This window comes from Oncorhynchus kisutch, linkage group LG13 (genome assembly GCF_002021735.2).
Source record: "Oncorhynchus kisutch isolate 150728-3 linkage group LG13, Okis_V2, whole genome shotgun sequence".
Classification (NCBI taxonomy): Eukaryota; Metazoa; Chordata; class Actinopteri; order Salmoniformes; family Salmonidae; genus Oncorhynchus; species Oncorhynchus kisutch.
Window position 1 is genome coordinate 70,821,752 of NC_034186.2, and position 23,089 is coordinate 70,844,840.

The 23,089-nt window shown below is 44.4% G+C and overlaps 2 protein-coding genes across 2 annotated transcripts; one reads left to right on the forward strand and one right to left on the reverse strand.

Moving 5' to 3' along the window:
• Positions 1-8,159: 8,159 nt before the first annotated feature.
• Positions 8,160-9,771, reverse strand: LOC109881782 (apolipoprotein A-IV-like). Its single transcript, XM_020473895.2, has 4 exons — positions 9,675-9,771; positions 9,515-9,570; positions 9,144-9,294; positions 8,160-9,027 (listed from the first exon to the last, which is right to left on the reverse strand). The coding sequence occupies exons 2-4, from the start codon at positions 9,552-9,554 to the stop codon at positions 8,451-8,453; spliced, it is 768 nt and encodes a 255-aa protein (XP_020329484.1). The 5' UTR covers positions 9,555-9,570; positions 9,675-9,771; the 3' UTR covers positions 8,160-8,450.
• Positions 9,772-12,814: 3,043 nt separating this feature from the next.
• On the forward strand, positions 12,815-14,410 carry LOC109881781 (apolipoprotein A-IV-like). Its single transcript, XM_020473894.2, has 4 exons — positions 12,815-12,885; positions 12,995-13,048; positions 13,254-13,404; positions 13,559-14,410. The coding sequence occupies exons 2-4, from the start codon at positions 13,009-13,011 to the stop codon at positions 14,133-14,135; spliced, it is 768 nt and encodes a 255-aa protein (XP_020329483.1). The 5' UTR covers positions 12,815-12,885; positions 12,995-13,008; the 3' UTR covers positions 14,136-14,410.
• The last annotated feature ends 8,679 nt before the right edge of the window (positions 14,411-23,089 follow it).

Consider the following 23,089-nt stretch of genomic DNA (forward strand, 5'->3'; position numbering starts at 1 on the left):
ATAAGAATACAAGCCTGAAACGATTTCTAATGACTGTTTACATCTAGTGGAAGGCAAAGGAACTGCAAATGGAGTCCTAAGTCAATGGATAATGTAATGGCATTGAATAGAAAACTACAAAACCAACAAACAAAAAACTACTTCCTGAATGGATTTTTCTCAGGTTTTCGCCTGCTAAATCAGTTCTGTTATACTCACAGACACTATTTTAATCCAAAATTCCGAATGCTGCCCCCTACCCTAGAGAGGTTACAGTTTTTCTCAGTCGCTTTAGTGCATTTTTCACATCATCCCTAACATGTGCAAAATAATAAGTGCATTTCTCAGAACAATTTGTACAAACTGCAATATACAATAGATATGTTTCTGAAGCTAGTCAGTCACAAAAAATCCTTAGTACATCTCTCAAAAGTAAATATTCATGCCAATGATCATGTCAGTGTCATCAGAATGATAAGTCATTGAGTCATTGTTCACGAACAAGGTCGTCAAAATGTTTAGGCATGTTGTCAATTTAACTTGGTACTTTGACAGTATTACCTGATGTAAACTTAGGCTACAGTTTGGATGACAGTTACCTTATTGAAAATGCACAAGACTGCACTTCTATGGCATATATACATTTCAACAGTACTATTTACACATTACTGTATGTGGGTTATTGATTGAAAGAGACTGGACAACCCAAGGGGCACAAAGGAAACGAAATTAGAAAGAAACACAGGAAACCACCCCTAAGGCACAACTTTGACCGCAGCACTGTTGTGCTGTCTCTACACATCCAGACGTTCCTGTCTGTCGGCCCACATATTCTCATCCACATCACACCGGATATTTTCCCTTCCAATGCAACGTGGAAAGAATCTTTTGGAATGCCCTATCCATCCTCTGCAGGCGTCTACTGTGATGTCCTCACATGCTGCATCCATTGCAGCCAGCAGGGTCATCTGTGTGTGTGGCTGACGATCATACACCTTCCACCTCCATGCTAAAAATAACTCCTCAATTGGGTTAAGGAATGGTGAATAAGGTGGGAGGAATTCTATGAGCATCCTCGGGTGGGTCACAAACCATTGCCTTATGATGTTTGATCGATGGAAACTCACATTATCACAAATGACCACATACTCTGGCAAATCCTCTCTAAACAGACCCCTCTCATCATCAGGGATGAGAGCCCTGTAGAGAGTCTCTAAAAAGTTGAGTAGATGCTGGGTGTTGTATGGCCCTATAAGGGGGATATGGGTTAGGACACCATGCTCCGAAATAGCAGCACACATGGTGATATTTCCTCCCCTTTGGCCTGGCAAATCCACAGTAGCTCTGTGACCGATGATATTCTGACCCCGCCTTCTGCATTTGGTCAGGTTGAAGCCAGCCTCATCCACGTATACAAAGTTGTGAGAGGGTTCACTTGATTCCAACTCCATTATACGCTATATCCCAGAACACACAGTTGAATTTGTTTTGGTAAGGAAGAGTGACATAAAATGTACACATATTGCATGTTCCTTACACAGCAATGGAAATGTGTGCAGTTTATGCTTACTGGACTATGTATCACTATAAAATGTTGCTGTAAAGTAGTTACATAGATATATGTTTTACCTGTACATACGGGTACCGTAGCTCCTTAACTCTGTCCTCATTCCTTTGGAATGGTACACAGTACAGCTGTTTCATACTCATCTGGTTTCTATGCAGCACCCTGTCGATGGTTGAGATGCTAACCGTATGGATGTTTTCAAAGACATCATTGTCTTCTATAATGGTCCTTTGTATTTCCCTGAGTCTCATGGCATTGTTTGCTCGGACCATGGTGCAAATAGCCTCCTCCTGTTGAGGTGTGAAAAGGCGTCCTCTGCCACCGGTTTGAGGTAATCTTGCAGTCCTATGTGGGGAAAAATCCAGTGATGCATCGCACACTTTCACATAGACAAAAACTATGCGAACACACATTTTACTGTAAAACATGCAGGTTGGTGCATGTAAGGTGCTGTATGTATCTGTATAGAGTATATTTCTGTATGCTGTGAAATACAAGTGGACTACTGTAATATGAAGCATTGTAGGAAGTATACAGTATACTGCTTATATACAGTAACAGTGCACTGTACATTGGTGGACATACCTGTTCTCTCTTCGAAACATTTGAACTATTGAGGACACGGTTGATCTCCCAATATTCAGCTGCATCCTTTGACCCGCCTCAGCCATTGTAAGGCCATGATTGACAACATGGTCTACAATAGTGGCCCTTATGTCATCAGACATGCGCCTATGTCCTCTTCTGCCTCTTCCTCTGTTTTGCCTTCCACCACGCATCCTTGCTCCTCTTCTTCCTCCTCTTGGCTGTTGATCCTGTTCGTTTCCTGGTCCATCCATTATTGGAAAATTGCAACTCTGTGTTGTGGTCTGTCTATGTATGCTTGCCAATTGATTCTTCATGAGATGCACCTTTGAGCAATTTAGACAACTGTTTGATTGTTGGTTGATCTAACACTTTACATTCGTTCATGAGTGAGGGTCAATTTCACCTGCACGATTCATCAATTCACGTTTTTGTACAAAAGGTCTAATAGAAATGTGTAAAACTATGCTGACAGTTTATGACAAATAGTTCAACAGTTTTGCATGTAATGGCTTATGCAAGGAACTAATGCCTAGATGTTTTGAGGGGTAAGACTATTCAACAGAGAACCATCTACTATATTTTGATCAACATGACATGAGCAATTGATAATGTGGGAAAAAGCTGACACTTGTACATTATCAATTGCAATTTGTTCAAAGGAATAAGAAATTGCTTTAAAGATGTGCACAAGTGACTAGATGATTTGGAATTTGTACAAGTAGTATCAAGAAATGCACCAAAGCGACTGAGAAAAACTGTAAACAGGTTAACATTTACAAGGCCGCGGGTCAGACGAATTATCAGGACATGTACTCATGACATTTTTAACCTCTCTCTGACCCATTATCTAATACCTACATGTTTCAAGCAGACTACCATAGTCCCTGTGCCCAAGCATGCCAAGGTAACCTGTCTAACTGTCCATTGCCCAGTAGCACTCACTTCTGTTAGCCATGAAATGCTTTGAAAAGCTGGTCATGGCTCACATCAACACCATAATCCCAGACACCCTGGACCCACTCCAATTTCATACCGCCCCAACAGATCCACAGATGACACAATCTATATTGTAACTTGATTTGGATAATGGACTTCCTGATGGGCCGCCGCCATGTGGTGAGTGTAGGCAACATCACATCTGCCATGCTGACCCTCAACACGGGGTGCGGGCTTAGTCCCCTCCTGTTCTCCCTGTTCACCCATGACTACATTGCCATGCACTACTCCAACACCATCATTAAGTTTGCTGACGACACAGCAGTGGTTGACCTGATCACCGACGACAATAAGACAGCCTGTAGGGAGGAGGTCAGTGACCTGGCAGTGTGGTGCCAGGACAACAACCTCTTCCACAATGCCAGAAAGACAAAGTAGCTGAGCGTGGACTACAGGAAATGGAGGGCCGAGCAAGCCCCCATCCACATCGACGGAGCCGTAGTGGAGCGGGTTGAGAGCTTCTAGTTCCTCGGTGTCCACATCACTAAGGAATTATCATGGTCCACACACACCAAAGTTGTAAAGAAAGCCTTTCCCCCTTCACAAGGCTGAAAAGATTTGTCATGGGCCCTCAGATCCTCAAAAAGTTCTACAGCTGCACCATTGAGAGCATCTTGACTGGCTGCATCACCGCTTGATATGGCAACTGCTTGGCATCTGACCCCAAGGAGATACAGAGGGTAGTGCGGACGCCCCAGTATATCATTGGGGCCGATCTCCCTGCCATCCAGGACCTCTAAACCAGGCGGTGTCAGAGAAAGACCCTAGAAATTGTCAAGACTCCAGCTACCCAAATCATAGACTGTTCTCTCTGCTAAATAGTTAAATAGTTAACCAAATAGCTACCCAGACTATCTGCATTGAACTCTTTTGACACATCACATACGCTGCTGCTACTGTTTATTATATGTCCTGTTGACTAACTTAATCCCTACCTATATGTACATATCTACCTTAATTACCTGCTACCCTTGCACATCCTTACTCATTGTGTATTTATTCCTTGTGTTAATATTTTTCTATAATGTTTTCAAAAAATTTTTCTCCCTGCATTGTTGGGAAAGGCCCATAAGCATTTCACTGTTAGACAACACCTGTTGTTTATGAAGCATGTGACAAATACAATTTGATTTGATTGTAATTTGGTTCACTCTTTGTATTTAAATGTCTCAGCCTGAGCTGAACTCAATACCCACTGCTGCTCTCCCTGCTGGGACAGACAGACATGTCCTATTAAAACTGGGACCACGAGGGGCAGGAATAGCAGCACAGCTGTTATGAAGAGTAGTGCAGTAGAGCTTTTGTAATGGTTTTCAAGGCATGAACATTGGGGTCATAGAAACAGGGAGAGAGAACGAGAGGGAAGTGAAAAAGAGAATAAGAAGAATGATGGTACGGCATAACTAGCTGTAGACAGACAGACCGACAGACTTCTACAGAGTTCTGTAACAGAAGACACTTCCTCTTGTCCTAAAAATATATACTTCTTTGTTCCCTCTCATTGTAAGGATGGGTGATGTGGTAATATGCGTCTACCAGGGCAGTGTGTGAGAGGTTGTCGGTTAGCAGTGAACTCTCATAACCCCAGCCAGCTCATCTTGGAGTCAGGAGTGGTGTGACGGGAGCTGGAGGACTGTGGTCTGTGGTTAGTTGGTCACCTCTGGTCAGAGTGAGACCCCTCACCTCTAACTTCACATGAGTCTGTGATGTCACCACAACTGGCTGTGCCTGGGCCAAAGGGCGCTCAGCTGGGCCCAGTTTGGAAACTAGGTTTGATTCCATTATCTGTGTGTGTGTGGTCAGTCATCTGCTTCTGACTCACTGATTTTGCTTACGTAGCTGACTGGTGGCAACTTGCACCGAACAATAGGTTGACCTCACCTCCAATGCCCTTTATACATAGAAATACAGTGTCCGTTCACTAGCAAACAACAAGGACCATAAATCAAACACTGTTCGCTATGTAAAAATGCTGTTCCAAGGAACATAAGGAACACTGTAAGAACAATTTCCGTACTTGTCTCTTGTCTCTTGTTCTTATCTATTGACCTTTTGCCAGTTCAATATAGGCTTAGATGTGGGCCATTTATTTAGTCTATCATTACAGAACCCCTGTGGCATAAGGCAGATCTCAGAGATTTGTTTTACAGTCTTACTACCAGGCAAAGATCTAAATCAACATCCACTTTTGGTTTATGTTGAGTTGTCATGTTCCCTGTTCTCACAGAGTTGTTTTATGGACATACGTTCTGCTACCCAATGCAGGTAACAGTAAACGAATAATATGCTTGTCTAACAGTGTTTGGAGGGTTAACAGTTTGGCCAGTAGAAAGCGTTTTACTGGTCATTTATATTAGGTTGAGAATGTAATGATGTTGAACAAAGGAAGTTCATGGCTAACACAGCAGGGTTAACGGTTACTGGTGCCAGTGGCAGTTTGGGGCAGACCCAAGGAATTTTGTTTACCTCTGGGTGAGGCAGCATGGGAGAGCCCTGGCAGAGCCGGAGGGTTAGAGGGGGAGGATGGGTGATACAGGTACATCATCAGACATGCAGAGACAGCTCTGAACATGCTCCATACCCACCTCTGGAGGGGGTTTGGGATTGTGGGGTGTGATAGGATTTCAGATAGTGTTACAGGACTGTGTTGTTTTTACAAGTAATTCAGAGAGAGAGAGAGGGGGGGGGGGTAGAGAGAGCTGTACATGACTGTTTGTCAGGTCATTGTATATATGGTTATTTTCTGATTTCTGTGAAGAGGTCAGTGAATCACCGTCATTGCACAGGGCATTATAATTCCCTGAATTGACAATGAACTGCCACTAGATGGCATTCATTCTAAAACTATGTTGAAGGAAAAAGCCAGTGGTGTGTATTCATGGATGCCAAGGGAAGCCTGGCTTCCCCCCAAAATGTACCAATAAAACATATACAATCATTTATATATTTTGAGCTAAACTGAGTGAACTCAACTGTGAATGGTCCTGGTGCACCAAAAAAACGTTTTTATTGAAGCCAGTTTGGATTTGGATTCACACCAACCACATCACATCAAAATAAACAAAAAACTTGAATTGTTGCATCTCATTGTGTTGTTGTCCTCCGGTGGCCTTATCCAAAATTAGCCATGGATGGAGATAGGGATTTGGATCCAAATGTTAATTTATACATTGTGCCCCTGGCCTCAGAGGGGGGAAGTTCAATATGTAGCTACAGTAGATGTTTTAATTTAAAAAAATGTTTTTAACCTTAATTTAACTAGTCAAGTCAGTTAAGAACAAATTCTTATTTACAATGACGGCTTACCCCGGCCAAACCCGGATGACACTGGGCCAATTGTGCACCGCCCTATTGGACTCCCAGTCACAGCCGGATGTGATACAGCCTGGAATCGAACCAGGGACTGTCGTGACATCTCACATTGAGATGCAGTGCCTTAGGCCACTGCGCCACTCAGGAGATGACAGCTGCACCACTCAAGACATGTAGTAGGCTAATGTTAACTAACTGGCTAATTGTTGCCCATGAAAGGAAGCTAGGCTAGCGAGCAAGCATTTTAGCCCAGTAGCCTAGGACAACAAAAACTAAAAGCGTGTACTGTATGACAGTCGTAGACTGTTTCATCAACATGAAAGAGAGGAGGATGACATTGGCGTTTCTCTTCATGTAGGGTGTCAACATGTTTTTTCTACTTTTTCCACACACACACACACACACACACACACACACACACACACACACACACACACACACACACACACACACACACACACACACACACACACACACACACACACACACACACACACACACACACACACACACACACATATATCAGTACCATGGACAGCCACATGATATTTAGCTTATGTTGATTGGACTAAATTGTTTTCGGTATCTTTTAGTTGTAACTATATTAGATTAAGCATAGGTGATTTGATGATGTTGAAGTTGAAATGGTGCTGGAATAGTAGAGGCTCCTGTTTTCTTTGGGACCTGCAGTAACTCTCCGGTGTTCTAAATCAATAGTTGTTCAGTAGTTTGAAAATGTCAGAAATATTAACTTCATTGACCATGCTGTAGGTCATGCAACTGTTTGTTTAAGGTAATATGCTTTGTGGACTTCACCAGACATATTTATTTTATTATATATATTTTTTTTTAACCTTTATTTTACCAGGCAAGTCAGTTAAGAACACATTCTTATTTTCAATGACGGCCTGGGAACAGTGGGTTAACTGCCTGTTCAGGGGCAGAACGACAGATTTGTACCTTGTCAGCTCGGGGGTTTGAACTCCCAACCTTCCGGTTACTAGTCCAACGCTCTAACCACTAGGCTACCCTGCTCTCTGGTTTTGTGATGAAACAAAGGTGTGGTTGAATTTATTCTGCCATTGTGTGTTCTATTGTCTCAGCCTTGGGCCTATATTGTATATCACAGTGTCAAGGCATATGAACTCACGGGTTATAGAGCAAACAACACCATTTTCACAACACATAGGTTGTAATTATGGCTCCCACTTTGAAGACAAACACTGCAGGCTATAATCCTAATAGCTTTAACTCTCCCTTTGAGTAAGATATTTAGCTACTTTAATGAGAAGAAATGTACTTACTATGACAGAGATATGTGGTTGTCCCACCTAGCTATCTTAAGATGAATGCACTGATTGTAAGTCGCTCTGGATAAGAGCGTCTGCTAAATGACTAAAAGGTCAATGTAATCTTTAAACATCTTCAAGATTTGTTTATGCTGTGATACACACTTTTTTCTGATGGTATATGAAGCTATACTTGTACCTCTTTTTAACTAGCAGGGGCATATGCGTATTTTAAGGAGAGATGACTGGATCAGCGGCATACAGTAGTCCTACATGCAACCAGTCTTATTGGACAATGTGTACTATTTGTATGTCCCAATATGACTTTCCACCTCATACTCTTGTCACCACATTATAATTTGAGGAAGCAGCTTAAATGATTTAAATTAGCATCATAGACACGATACATCAGACACAATACATTTAAGTTATGTTTAGTTTTGCTTTTTATTTCTATAAATTAAGAATACAACACCAATATGGCACAGTCACTGACCAACCTTCAGATAACAAACAAACAAAATACAAAGATGTCATTGACTTATCAGAGCCAATTCAGTTCATACAAAATATAGAATGGACCTCATCTGCATTACCAAGTTCATCTTTGTAAACTCTCCCTCATTCTATTGACAACGGTGGCATGTTCTAAGACTTTGAAGGGAGAATACAGTCTTCAAAAGGGCAAGAGTAGTCAGTTGGGGGAAAGTGTTTGTGATTTAGTTGGTGTTGGTGAAGGCCTGGTAGAGGGCTGTAAGCTGGGCCTTCAGGTCCTGGGCGTAGGGGTCCAGCTTGTCCTTCAGGTCCTCAGCATAGGGGGCTAGGCTCTGCTGCACCATCTGAGCTCTGGTGGTCAGCTGGCTCTGGAGGTTCTCGGCCAGGGGGGCCACACTCTTCTGGAAGTCCTGCAGGCGCAGGTCCACTTTCTGCTTCAGCTCATCTGTGTAGGGACCCAGCTGGGACTGCATCTCCTTCACACTCTGCTCCAGACTCCCCTTCAGCTCCTCACTCTTCTGAAGCAGGGTGGCCCTCAGGGCCTCAGAGTCCAGAGACTCTGCATAGGGGGCCAGATCCTGTTTCAGCTGCTCCACTCTCTGCTGGACTTGTGTCTTGATCTCCTCTGCGTAGGGCTCCAGTTTCCCCTTGACGCTGCCCAGGTCCTGCTCCAGACGCTCTCTCAGCACCTCAGCCTCCTGGGTAATCTTGGTCATCAGGTCCTTGGCTGCAGGAGGAAGCTGCTCCTGCAGGGATACTGCGTATTGGCTGGCCACATCAGCACTCTCTGTGATGCGGTCACTGCAGGAGATGAGAGGAGAGGGGGTCAGTTCAGGTCCCCATTCTAGTAATCTGAGCGATTTGACTATAGACATTCCACACATTATAACAACTACATCACAGATCACATAACTTACTTGACATCCTGTCCCAGCTGAGACTTCCTGATCATCTGGACGGTGTCATCTGCCGTTTGCGTTGCCTTGGCAACGTAGTCCCAGAAGGCATCTGTCAGCTGCTCCAGCTGTGGCTTGGGCTCATCAGCGTAGAACAGGTTAGCGTGGCAGCCTGTTGGGGCGTAGCAGAAGAGTTAGTTGTTGTGAAACAACTGGTTAGGCATGGCAGCCTGTTGGGGGCATTAAGGTAACTTGAAAATTATACTCCCTCTGCTATGGTTGTTATTATTGACTCAAAATTAATTTGATAGATTGATGAAATGTATTATGTTGCTATATTTCAGCTCTATAAATTTCACTTATAATCTGAAATATTCTTGTATCCCACTCACCAGTGAATACAGCCAGAGCGAGCACCACAAGGACCTTCATGACTCTCAATCAGATTCTGTGAAATAAAGCAACAATCACTTAAAGCATTGTAATCCACCAGAAAAAATATATAATGGAATGCTATAAAATAATACCATGGACTTGTAGAATCCAGCTTACCGTCTTTGTATATGAGTGTGTTGGTGTATCTCTGAGTCCTGTCTGCAGTGACTAGTTTCAGCCGTGTCCTGGCCTGTATATATAGTGAGCAGGGCAGTAAGGAACACAAAGTCCAGGAGCCAGTGCCTTGCTGTCAGCAGTGCTCCAAATCATAAACCATCAGACTGCAGTGCACCACTCAGCACCTGTCTACCTGACCCAGCCCAGTTCTGTCCTGACAACTCACCCTGGACCTGTCCCAATGAACCCCTGGACCCAGAATGCACAGGAGAGCACTGCGTTATCATCACCTCTGGGTAAAGTGTCACAAACAGAGTTTGGGACATAAAATAGTGGTCAGAGATACTCAGTGAAGACCAATCTCCTGGGACTGCATGCTGATAAACACATCTCCATTCAATCCCCTTGTCTATAGTTTTTCAATGATATGCAGTAGTGATACATGTGCAGCGGGACATTTGTTGCCTTGCAGCTATACAGGTCTGTTACTGTTAGTATCATCTGAGGGTAGATGTATTGTGTTGTATTGAGGCTTATGCACTTTTACATACACTAGCCTGTTCCTTTCTCTCAACCATAATGTATCTTGGTCTTTATATATGATGCTACAACTCTACAATGCTGATAGTGAGTATCTGGTTCACACCAGGTCAGTTTCATGGATTGTTCCTTGATGACACAGAAAGTCTCAGATTGAATCAGCCATTCTCTGAGCCAATCACAGCCATTTCTCAGACATAAATAGCACTTTGTCCAGACAACACCTTCCTTCCAAACTTCATGAGATATCACAGTCTGATCAGATATGGTATTGATTTACAGTCCGTTTAAATTTGATGTCCAGCCAGCTGGCATTGACTCTCAGAATATATTCTATGATATAGTTTTCAGTTTCACTGTGCGGTCATGTGTTCAAGCACTTCCATGTGTCAGTTGTCTGACCAAAGTTCATTTGACCCCAGCCCAGTCCATTCATTAGATGTGATTTCACAATAGCTAGTAGATAATGTATGGTGTCTAGGAACTTACTTGGAATAAATTAAATGTTACAGTAGACTTCCATTTTTCAAAGTAAAGCTCCCCCTTTGTCATACTGTAGTTATTTTGTTTAAATGGATAGTGGGTTCCTGTGCTATATTGGTAGTGGCACGGCTTTCGTCGGCAGAAGAGGAGTCATTGGACCAAAATGCAGCGGGGTACGTGTTCATCTTTATCTTTAGCTCAACTGACTGAACACTGAATGCAAAAGAATAGCCGAAACAGTTCTGCAAGGGGCAACCAACACTAAACAGAAAATAACCACCCACAACTAACAGTGGGAAAACAGGCTACCTAAGTATGGTTCTCAATCAGAGACAACGAAAAACAGCTGTCCCTGATTGAGAACCATACCCGACCAAAACATAGAAATACATAACCTAGACATACAAACATAGAATGCCCAACCACATCACACCCTAACCAAACAAAACATAGAAACATACAAAGCAATCTACGGTCAGGGCGTGACAGGTAGTTAACCTTGTCATAACCTCGCCCCCAGGTTATTGCACAAAGCAATGTCTGGGAACAACATTAACATGTCAAAAAGGTGGATCAGTCTACCCAGAGAATGGCCAGATTGAGAATGTTCCAAGCACTCATTCTACATCACTTGAGTTATTCATGATGTCACATCCTGGTAATCTGGAGCTGTGAAGTCAGGAGTTGAGTTCTAAACCTCATATCTGCCACTGTGCCTTATTACAAACCATCACAGTGCCACTCTATAGAGAGTAGAATAAGGAGAGGCAGTTGCCTGGAATCTACTATTCCCTATGTAAACATTCAACACCTCAAATAACCTCTGACCTCAGGGATGACTAAAATGTGTGAAGGTTGACACTGCGCTATAGGTTTGCGTTGGCAGTTGAGGTGACACAACCGTTACTGTTGATGGCTGAACAAACGCCAGGATATCTATAATTATTTTATTTAAATGTGTTATTTTTTATTTCACCTTTATTTAACCAGGTAAGCTAGTTGAGAACAAGTTCTCATTTACAACTGCGACCTGGCCAAGATAAAGCAAAGCAGTGCAACACAAACAACAACACAGAGTTACACATGGAATAAACAAGTGTACAGTCAATAACACAATAGAAAAAAAAAAGTTTATATACATCGTGTGCAAATGGCGTGAGGAGGTAAGGCAATAAATAGGCCATAGTAGCGAGTGATAATTGAGCAGATGATTATGATATATACAGAGAAAATAGTCGGCCCGAGAATTGAACTCTGTGGTACACCCATAGAATGAAATCATATCCTTGTCGAAAAGCACTAAATTGAAAAGTCAAATGTACTAACGCCAGCATCCGTAGAATCTAGTTAGTATTATATGTGGTTGTGGTCTCATTGCTTGACCTGATTAGAAAGTGTCTTTGGTGTGGACATGTTTAAGGTTGCCGGCCGTCAGCAGTGAAATACCTTTACCCATTAGTATTACCATAAGCAGGGGCGCATCTTTGGTTTTAGAAGTGGGTGAGCCATATTTTGGAAAATTATTTATATATTTTTTATCCAGTTGGATAAACACTCCAAACAGACTACCCAACTGCTCGGAGACGTCCGCATGGTCCTAAAGCACACAGTTGCCTCGTTATGTATCACATTCCAATGATAAAACTTTGGGCGACAAAAATGCAATTTCAGAATGTGGGGGGGATATGTCCCCAGTGAAAGTTGCATCTCTGACTGTAAGTTTTCTCTAGAATGAGGCTTTCAGTAGAAGGGTCAAGGTCCATGCACAGTTGTCTAATTAGAATATAACCAATAAAATGGACCATGGTGGTGGTGGGGGAGATTCCCAAAATAAACATATTGAAGTTCAATCAAAGCCAGGTTAATCAAGTCTGGTCTGTCTATGTTCAGTCTGTCAGGCTCAGAGAATGAATATGAACATAACAAAATAATGTATTGTCATTGTGATTTGTGTGTGCGTGTGCATGTGTGTGTGTGTATGTGCATGTCGATATAGTAAGCGAACAGGCATGTGATGACAGCCAGCAAGGAGTTGTAGTAGAAGCAGGAAGAGAGGTGACATGGCAGTGACTCCTGGACTTTGGGCTTTCAGCTACAGCTCTGGTTTCGACTATATATACAGCATGGCACTGGCCTGATAGACACACAGACTGACTGAATACACAGAGATACACCAGGAAAAAAACAGGTGAGGCCAATGCTGAGATTCAAAACAAGGTGTTGGGAAACTAGGATTTTAGGGTTCTAAAATTCAAATGTAATTGACGTGTAATTGATTAATGATGTTTCTGTTTCAGTGAGAAACGCAAATATGAAGGTGTCTGTGGTGCTTGCAATTGCTATACTCTCTGGTAAGTAACATCTAATGTTACCACAAACAAACATAACTACTCTGTAAAAAAAAAAGTGAAACCTTTGAATGCAACAAGATTATTAGAATGATTATTATTTTAAACTTAGTCAAATTCAAGCTCCTTGAACAGTGTAAGGTCATAAAGCAGGTCAGGTTAAACGACCAATTTCACAGGAACTAACTCTACTTCCACGCTCCAACAGGTTGCCATGCTAACCTGTTCTATGCTGATGAGCCCAAGCCACAGTTGGAGCAGCTGACAGATGCCTTCTGGGACTATGTCGCCAAGGCAACAAAAACTGCCGACGACACCGTCCAGATGATCAGGAAGTCTCAGCTGGGACAGGATGTCAAGTAAGTAATTTGACCTGTGATCTAGTTGTCATAGCATGTTTGTAATGTCTGTAGTGGAAGCCCTCTCAGAGTACTAGTCACCCGAGTGGTGCAGCGGTCTAAGGCACTGCATTGCAGAATCCTGACTTGACCAGACCCCTCTCCTCTCCTGCAGTGACCGTATCACAGAGAGCGCTGATGTGGCCAGCCAATACGCAGTCTCCCTGCAGGAGCAGCTTCCTCCTGCAGCCAAGGACCTGATGAACAAGATTACCCAGGAGGCTGAGGTGCTGAGAGAGCGTCTGGAGCAGGACCTGGGCAGCGTCAAGGGGAAACTGGAGCCCTACGCAGAGGAGATCAAGACACAAGTCCAGCAGAGAGTGGAGCAGCTGAAACAGGATCTGGCCCCCTATGCAGAGTCCCTGGACTCTGAGGCCCTGAGGGCCACCCTGCTTCAGAAGAGTGAGGAGCTGAAGGGGAGTCTGGAGCAGAGTGTGAAGGAGATGCAGTCCCAGCTGGGTCCCTACACAGATGAGCTGAAGCAGAAAGTGGACCTGCGCCTGCAGGACTTCCAGAAGAGTGTGGCCCCCCTGGCTGAGAACCTCCAGAGCCAGCTGACCACCAGAGCTCAGATGGTGCAGCAGAGCCTAGCCCCCTATGCTGAGGACCTGAAGGACAAGCTGGACCCCTACGCCCAGGACCTGAAGGCCCAGCTTACAGCCCTCTACCAGGCCTTCACCAACACCAACTAAATGGCCCAAACCAACACCACTCCTTGATACTCTGAAACGTTTTGAGTGATTCTGTCATACCCTGAACTGCACTGTAAAACATGGAAATTAAACTGGGCATATGCCCAGAACATCATATTTATTATTATTTAGTGCAGGGTGAGAAATATAAACCAAACATTCACACTCAAATATTTATGTGTTTGTTTTTACCTTGTTAAATGTTGAATAATGTCAACTTTTTATAATTTCATTAATTTTTTAAGAAAAATAAAGATTTTGCAGTTATGAACATATGCAAGATTGTTCCCTCATTAATTTAAATGCTAATAGTCAATTATATTATATTCCCTTTAAGTTCATTACACTCAAATTACACATGCAATATGTCACTCAAGACACAGGAAAAGTCACAACTATGTCTGTCCCTGTCTCTTCCCAGTCTCTGAGTGTCTCTCTGTGTCTCTCTCTCTATGTGTGTCTCTGAGTGTCTCTCTCTGTGTGTCTCTGTGTGTCTCTCTCTCTCTCTGTGTCTCTGTGTGTCTCTCCCTCTCTCTGTGTCTCTTTCGCTCTATGTCTCTCTCTGTGTGTGTGTGTGTCTCTCTCTCTCTCTCTCTCTCTCTCTCTCTCTCTCTCTCTCTCTCTCTCTCTCTCTCTCTCTCTCTCTCTCTCTCTCTGTGTGTGTCTCACTGGGTGTGTCTCTCTCTGTGTGTGTCACTCTCTCTCTTTTAGCAACACAAATACTTGTGTTTAGTGTGTGAAATCAAATCAAAGTTTATTTGTCACGTGTGCCGAATACAACAGGTGTGACCTTACAGTGAAATGCTTACTTACAGGCTCTAACCAATAGTGCAAAAAAGGTATTAGGTGAACAATAGGTAGGTAAAGAAATAAAACAACAGTAAAAAGACAGGCTATATACAGTAGCGAGGCTATAAAAATAGCGAGTCCGGGTAGCCATTTGATTACCTGTTCAAGAGTCTTATGGCTTGGGGTTAAAAACTTTTGAGAAGCCTTTCTGTCCTAGACTTGGCACTCCGGTACTGCTTGCCATGTGGTAGTAGAGAGAACAGTCTATGACTGGGGTGGCTGGGGTCTTTGACAATTTTTAGGGCCTTCCTCTGACATCGCCTGGTGTAGAGGTCCTGGGTGGCAGGCAGCTTAGCCCCAGGGATGTACTGGGCCGTACGCACTACCCTCTGTAGTGCCTTGCGGTCAGAGGCCGAGCAATTGCCGTACCAGGCAGTGATGCAACCAGTTAGAGAATGCTCTCGATGTAGCAGCTGTAAAACTTTTTGAGGATCTCAGGACCCATGTCAAATCCTTTTAGTTTCCTGAGGGGGAATAGGCTTTTTCGTGCACTCTTCACGACTGTCTTGGTGTGTTTGGACCATTCTAGTTTGTTGTTGATATGGACACCAAGGAACTTGAAGCTCTCAACATGCTACAGCCTTGTCGATGAGAATGGGGACATGCTCGGTCCTCTTTTTCCTGTAGTCCACAATCATCTCCTTAGTCTTGATTATGTTGAGGGATAGGTTGTTATTCTGGCACCACCTGGCCAGGTCTCTGACCTTCTCCCAATCTCGTCTCTGACCTTCTCCCAATCTCGTCGTTGTCGGTGATCAGGCCTACCACTGTTGTGTCGTCTGCAAACTTAATGATGGTGTTGGAGTAGTGCCTTGCCATGCAGTCGTGGGTGAACAGGGAGTACAGGAGGGGACTGAGCACGCACCCCTGGGGAGCTCCAGGTTGAGGATCAGCGTGGCAGATGTATTGCTACCTACCCTCACCACCTGGGGGCGGCTTGTCAGGAAGTCCAGGATCCAGCTGCAGAGGGAGGTGTTTAGTCCCAGGATCCTTAGCTTAGTGATGAGCTTTGAGGGTACTATGGTGTTGAACGCTGAGCTGTAGTCAATGAATAGCATTCTCAAATAAGTGTTCCTTTTGTCCATGTGGGAAAGGGCAGTGTGGAGTGCAATAGAGATGACTTAATCTGTGGATCTGTTTGGGATCTGTTTAGGCGGTATGCAAATTGAAGTGGGTCTAGGGTTTCTGGGATGAAGGTGTTGATGTGAGCCATTATCAACCTTTCAAAGCACTTAATGGCAACGGACGTGAGTGGCTACGGGTGTGCAGTCATTTAAGCAGGTTGCCTTTGTGTTCTTGGGCACAGGATGGTCTTGGGCACACTATGGTGGTCTGCTTGAAACATGTTGGTATTACAGACTCAATCAGGGACATGTTGAAAATGTCAGTGAAGACACCTGCCAGTTGGTCAGCACATGCCTGGAGCACACGTCCTGGTAATATGTCTGGCCCTGCAGCCTTGTGTATGTTGACCTGTTTAAAGGTCTTACTCACGTCGGCTACGGAGAGCGTGATCACATAGTCTTCCATAACAGCTAATGCTCTCATGCATGCCTCAGTGTTGATTGCCTCGAAGCGAGCATAGAAGTGATGGTAGGCTCGTGTCACTGGGCAGCGTCTGGTAGGCTCGTGTCACTGGGCAGCTCGCGGCTGTGCTTCCCTTTGTAGTCTGTACTAGTTTTCAAGCCCTGCCACATAAGACGAGTGTCGGAGCCGGTGTAGTATGATTCAATCTTAGCCCTGTATTGACGCTTTGCCTGTTTGATGATTTGTTGCACGGCATAGCAGGATTTCTTGTAAGCTTCCGGGCTAGAGTCCCACACCTTGAAAGCGACAGCTCTACCCTGTAGCTCAGTGTGAATGTTGCCTGTAATCCATGGCTTCTGGTTGGGGTATGTACATACAGTCACTGTGGGGACGACGTCCTCGATGCACTTATTGATAAAGCCAGTGACTGATGTGGTGTACTCCTCAATGCCATCGGAAAAAAACAGTCCTGTAGTTCAGCATCTGCTTCATCTGACCACTTTTTTATAGACCGAGTCACTGGTGCTTCCTGCTTTAATTTTAGCTTGTAAGCAGGAATCAGGAGGATAGAGTTGTGGTCGGATTTACCAAATGGAGGGCGAGGGAGAGCTTTGTACGTGTCTCTGTGTGTGGAGTACAGGTGATCTATATATTTTTTTCCCTGTGGTTGCACATTTAACATGTTGATAGAAATTTGGTAGAACTAATTTAAGTTCCCTGCATTAAAGTCTCTGGCCACTAGGAGCGCCGCCACTGGGTGAGTGGTTTCCTGTTTGCTTATTTCCTTATACAGCTGACTGAGTGCGGTCTTAGTGCCAGCATCTGTCTGTGGTGGTAAATAAACAGCCATGAAAAGTATAGCTGAAAACTCTTTAGGCAAGTAGTGTGGCCTGCAATTTATCACAATATAGAGACTTCCTTAGATTTCATGCACCACCTGTTGTTTACAAATATGCACAGACCGCCCCCCTCGTCTTACCGGAGTGTGCTGTTCTATCTTGCCGGTGCAGCGTATATCCCGCTAGCTGAATATAATATCCACGTATTCATTCAGCCACGATTCCGTGAAACATAGGATATTACAGTTTTTGATGTCCCGTTGGTAGGATATTCGTGATTGTACCTCGTCTAGTTTATTGTCCAATGATTGCACGTTGGCGAGTAGTATTGATGGCAACGGCAGCTTTCCCACACGCCTTTTCCGGGTCCTGACCAGGCATCCGGCTCTTTGTCCTCTGTATCTGCATCGCTTCCTCTAACGGGAATGTTGGCCCTATCGGGTGTTTGGTGAATGTCCTGTGCGTCTTGCTTATCCGAGGTGAGTGATCGCTGTCCTGATATCCAGAAGCTCTTTTTTTGCCATAAGATATGGTTGCAGAAACATTATGTACAAAATAAGTTACAAATAATGTGAAAAAAACACATAATAGCACAATTAGCGCCCGTAAAACTGCTGCCATTCCTTCCGGCGCAATTTTTGCATTGCTTAAATAGAGACTGTTATTTCCTGGGCCTCCTAAGTCCAGACATTTGTATCTCTAGCTCCTGTGTCAGCAACAGGTGTATCCAGTGATAAGTCTCTGTCCTTTTACATGTCAATAGTTGAAATGGCATGTGACATTCATACCCAGAAAACATGACTCCCATGTGGGTATATGGTGGCCAAAATGGGCAAGGGCTAGCCCACACCAGCCCAACAGGGGTCATCCCACACCAAGCCCAGCAAGGGCTAGCCCACACCAGCCCAACAGGGGTCATCCCACACCAAGCCCAGCATGGGCTAGCCCACACCAGCCCAACAGGGGCCATCCCACACCAAGCCCAGCAAGGGCTAGCCCACACCAGCCCAACAGGGGCCATCCCACACCAAGCCCAGCAAGGGCTAGCCCACACCAGCCCAACAGGGGCCATCCCTCACCAAGCCCAGCACAGGCTAGCCCTCACCAAGCCCAGCACAGGCTAGCCCTCACCAAGCCCAGCACAGGCTAGCCCACACCAGCCCAACAGGGGCCATCCCACACCAAGCCCAGCAAGGGCTAGCCCTCACCAAGCCCGGCACAGGCTAGCCCTCATCAAGCCCAGCACAGGCTAGCCCTCACCAAGCCCAGATAAAGGTGGAGGCTCATTAAAATATTTGGGGGCGTGGTTTGCACACAATGGTTTTTGTGCAACCGTTACTGCGCATGTAGTTCCAGTTGAAGTGTTCTGTTGTGTGATGCCGATTTATTTTAGATCTTGTATTTGAAGTATTTTTTTAAAACACTTAAATATGTGCATGTGACATGAGAAATGTAACAGTTTCTCTTGTAGAACATGATGTATGATAGTAACAACAATGTATCATGTTTCCTAAATAGGCTTATAAAATATGCAATTCATGCATTGAATTAAATTGTTATAATGAAATAAGTAAATAGATTCCTATTAAATACTAAAGGCATTTCATGCCATGTGGGCATGTTTGCTGGGAGAATATGGGTTTACTTCAGGCCAAGTGAGGGCTGCCCGCACCAGAATGATGACGAATGCCTTGGGCGCCAATGTGGAGACGATGAGCGAAGGCACATCAGCCAATGTTTGCAGACTACTTGGGGACAATATTTTAGCCAATGTGAGCAGCCTACTTGGGGACAATATTTTAGCCAGTGTGGGCAGCCTACATGGGGACAATATTTTAGCCAGTGTGGGCAGCCTACATGGGAACAATATTTTAGCCAGTGTGGGCAGCCTACATGGGGACAATATTTTAGCCAATGTGAGCAGCCTACATGGGAACAATATTTTAGCCAGTGTGGGCAGCCTACACAGGGCCAATATTGGTTAGAGTGTTGGACTAGTAACTGAAAGGTTGCAAGATCGAATCCCTGAGCTGACAAGGAAAAAATCTGTTGTTCTGCCCCTGAACAAGGCAGTTAACCCACTGTTCCTAGGCTGTCATTGAAAATAAGAATTTGTTCTTAATTGACTTGCCTAGTTAAATAAATAAATAAAAGTTTGCTGGGTAAAATGTTCAGAGTTCCACTTTGGAATGTGCTACAGACAGGTGTGTATTACTCCTCCCTCTGGCTGGGTCCCCACTGTGTATGAGTGTCTGTCTGAGGGCGTGCGCACACACACACACACACACACACACACACGTGTCACACCTCCATGTTCACGTCCCCTCCTCCATCCAGCGTGGAGGGGCAGAGTCCACTGACAACAGGACATGTGGGCTTCCCAGTCTTTCCCCCGATACTGAGAAACAACTCACTCAAACATCAAGCAGACAGTACACAAACACACTGTGGAGGACAAACAGACGTGAGAGGGGCACATATGGAGGAGAAATCACAGCACTGACAATTATAATGAGTCATAGCAGGTTCAGACAGTGTACTCTTCTAATATGAAGCCATCTTAGACAAACCTGCTGTCTTCATTTTTTTGTAATCTATTTTTTAAAACTACCCAATTTCTTTGCTAAGCAAAGAGGCAACGTTTCCTTGAATATATGTCCACATGATCTCTGACAAGTCAAAGCTTCCTGATTCAGGATGAGGGTCGGCATGGGAAACAAATGCTGATATCAGATGACACCCTCTCAGATGGCACCGAGGGGGGGGGGGGATCTGTCTGTTCACACACGCCCATCACTCAGGAGGACACACCATCACAGAGCCAAAAGGCATCGTTAAACCCTGATCAAATGGCCTTCCTCATCCCAACAGAGGAGCGTAGTTTAGAGTAATATACAGTATCTCCCTCATCTCATTCACTGTCTATTGAGGAAGACATGATTTTTAAAATTTCACCTTTATTTAACCAGGTAGGCTAGTTGAGAACAAGTTCTCATTTGCAACTGCGACCTGGCCAAGATAAAGCATAGCAGTGTGAACAGACAACACAGAGTTACACATGGAGTAAACAATTAACAATGATGGTCTATTGAACCATATGATGGGAACTGAGAAGACATCGCGAGGTAGTTAATCAGTGGAAAGACACAGGACGGGAGTCTCTTTGAACAAGCTGCGTCTTGCAGCTTATCCCACTATGGTGGTGACACACAGAATGAGATTGGACATTGTTTTGATGCAGATAAGAGGTTGTTCCAGAAGGAATGGCTGTAGTCAGGGATGATTTGGTTCTGGCATCAGAAGAAGTGGAGATGAGGAGATACTGTGGATAACAAGCACATATAGATGAGTCATTGTAAATATCCAACCCTGAAGGCAGTGTTTCATTGTGTTGTTTTACCCCAGCATGCCCTTTGATATGACTTGGATCAGACCAGATTGTTTGTAATACAAGGGCCCTGTACAACAACATCCACATAGCTGGTGTCTTTTTTAATCCCTCCATTTATATGGGTGCTGTTTGCGATGCATTTCCCTCTTCATAAATGTGTGTGCTAACCAGCTGTTGTGATATGAGGGAAATACCTTTTTTAAAATCTGATTTATCTGATCCCAGGACTGTCTGGGATTTCCTTCAGAATAATAATAGTGGCAGTGCTAAGAGCAGCAGTAAGTTAGACTTTCCTGCCACCTGGTGTCAAAACGGTGATACTGCAAGAGAGATGGGGAGAGAGAGAGAGAGAGAGAGAGAGAGAGAGAGAGAGAGAGAGAGAGAGAGAGAGAGAGAGAGAGAGAGAGAGAGAGAGAGAGATCTACATCATTACAACACTGTATATAGCCATAAAATGACATTTGTAATGTCTCTATTCCTTTGGAACTTTTGTAAGTCTAATGTTTACTGTTAATTTTTTATTGTTTATTTCACTTTTGTTTATTATCTATTTCACCTAGCCATCCAAATCCGTCTGTTTAAGGTAGAGATATGTTTTTTTGTTGTTGCATGGGCTGCGTCGCAATCTACCGCATCTGCCGATATTGTTCTTCTGCATCTGCGGTGAAAGGTGGCAGAGCTAGAGTGGTGTTTGTCAACCATGAGACTTCCCCAAAATAGGTCTTCTCACAAAAACGTCTGTAGTGTCCGAACGGTTTGGCCTACGAAGTATTCTGACCCCTCTATTGAAAGACGAGACTCTCACTATTGTGTTCTTGACATGTCTGAAGTCGGTATAGCCTCTTCTGCCAACTTCTGTCTGTAGCGTCCGAACGGTTTGGGCTACACACTAATATGACCACTCGGTGGACAGCTGAGACTCTCATGAACACTCTCACGAATAGTCGGAATGTCCCCAGTACCAGTTAAAGAAACGAATGGAAGGGAAAGGAGGATACCTCGTCAGCTGTCCAACTGAAAATATTCCACTGAAATGTGTCTTCCGCATTTCACCCAACCCTTCTGAATCAGAGAAGTATACAGTACCGGTCAACAGTTTTAGAACACCTACTCATTCAAGGGTTTTTCTTTATTTGTACTATTTTCTACATTGTAGAAAGACGCTCAATTGGGTTGAGGTCTGGGGACTGACCAGGTCTGGGGACTGACCAGGTCTGGGGACTGACCAGGTCTGGGGACTGACCAGGTCTGGGGACTGACCAGGTCTGGGGACTGACCAGGTCTGGGGACTGACCAGGTCTGGGGACTGACCAGGCCACTCAAGTAAACTGAACTCGATCTCATGTTCTAGGCAATGTTTTTCCACTCCTCAATTGTCCAGTGTTGGTGATCGCTTGCCCACTCGAGCTGCTTCTTCTTGTTTTTAGCTGATAGGAGTGGAACCCAGTGTGGTCATCTGTTGCAATAGTCCATCCATGACAAGGATCAACGAGTTCTGTATTCCGAGATGCCGTTCTGCACACCACTGTTGTACTGCACCCTTATTTGTCCGTTTATGGCCCGCCTGTTAGCTTGTATGACTCTTGCCATTCTCCTTCAACCTCTCATTAACGAGCTGTTTTCGCACCATTCTCGGTAAACCCTAGACAGTGTGAAAAAAGCCCAGGGGGGAGGTCGTCTTTGAGATACTGGATCCAGCACGCCTGTCACCGATGATCATACCACACTCAAAGAAATTTGGGCCACCTGTTTTGTGCATTCTAACGTAACTGAATGCCTCGATGCCTGTCTGCCTACTTTATGTACAGTAGCAAGCCACGGCCACATGATTCACTGTTTGTAGGAGCAATCCATTTTCGTGAACGGGGTGCTGTGCATAAGAAACGGGCTGATATGTGTATATCCAGTTTATACAGTACCAGTCAAAAGTTTGGACACACCTACTCATTCAAGGATTTTTGCTCCCTCCCGCCGAACCATCCCGGCCTGGACGGGTTGCTAAGGTCAGGCGACCACAAATACCGTCCTTTGTGTAGCCAACCTGCAGGTTACTATGAACCTTGGCATGTGGTGTAAGTGTGTGCTGGGGCCTACTTTTTCTTTGTGTGTGTCGTGTTGCCGCAAACCTATAACAACATAATTGAAGAAGCAGTAACTTTGACCGTCTGCATCCTGCCTTTGTCTGTTGTTAGCGGAACCTACAAAACGTTTTGACACAAGTAGTGAAGTAAATGGTTTAAGTCGAACAATTTCTTGTCCAGTGTGTTTCTTCCTGAGCGTGCCATGGTTATTTAATAATAAAATAGTGGTGTTAGGCAGTGGTCCAGACCCAAATACAGCTTCTAACT

Bases quoted from the DNA above. Each gene is read 5' to 3' on its own strand.
- LOC109881782 (XM_020473895.2), bottom strand. From the start codon at position 9,554: ATGAAGGTCCTTGTGGTGCTCGCTCTGGCTGTATTCACTG. The intron at 9,295-9,514 runs GTGAGTGGGATA...ACGCCCCAACAG, and splicing joins CGCTCTGGCTGTATTCACTG to GCTGCCACGCTAACCTGTTC. The intron at 9,028-9,143 runs GTAAGTTATGTG...CATCTCCTGCAG, and splicing joins CAGCTGGGACAGGATGTCAA to TGACCGCATCACAGAGAGTG.
- LOC109881781 (XM_020473894.2), top strand. From the start codon at position 13,009: ATGAAGGTGTCTGTGGTGCTTGCAATTGCTATACTCTCTG. The intron at 13,049-13,253 runs GTAAGTAACATC...ACGCTCCAACAG, and splicing joins TGCAATTGCTATACTCTCTG to GTTGCCATGCTAACCTGTTC. The intron at 13,405-13,558 runs GTAAGTAATTTG...CCTCTCCTGCAG, and splicing joins CAGCTGGGACAGGATGTCAA to TGACCGTATCACAGAGAGCG.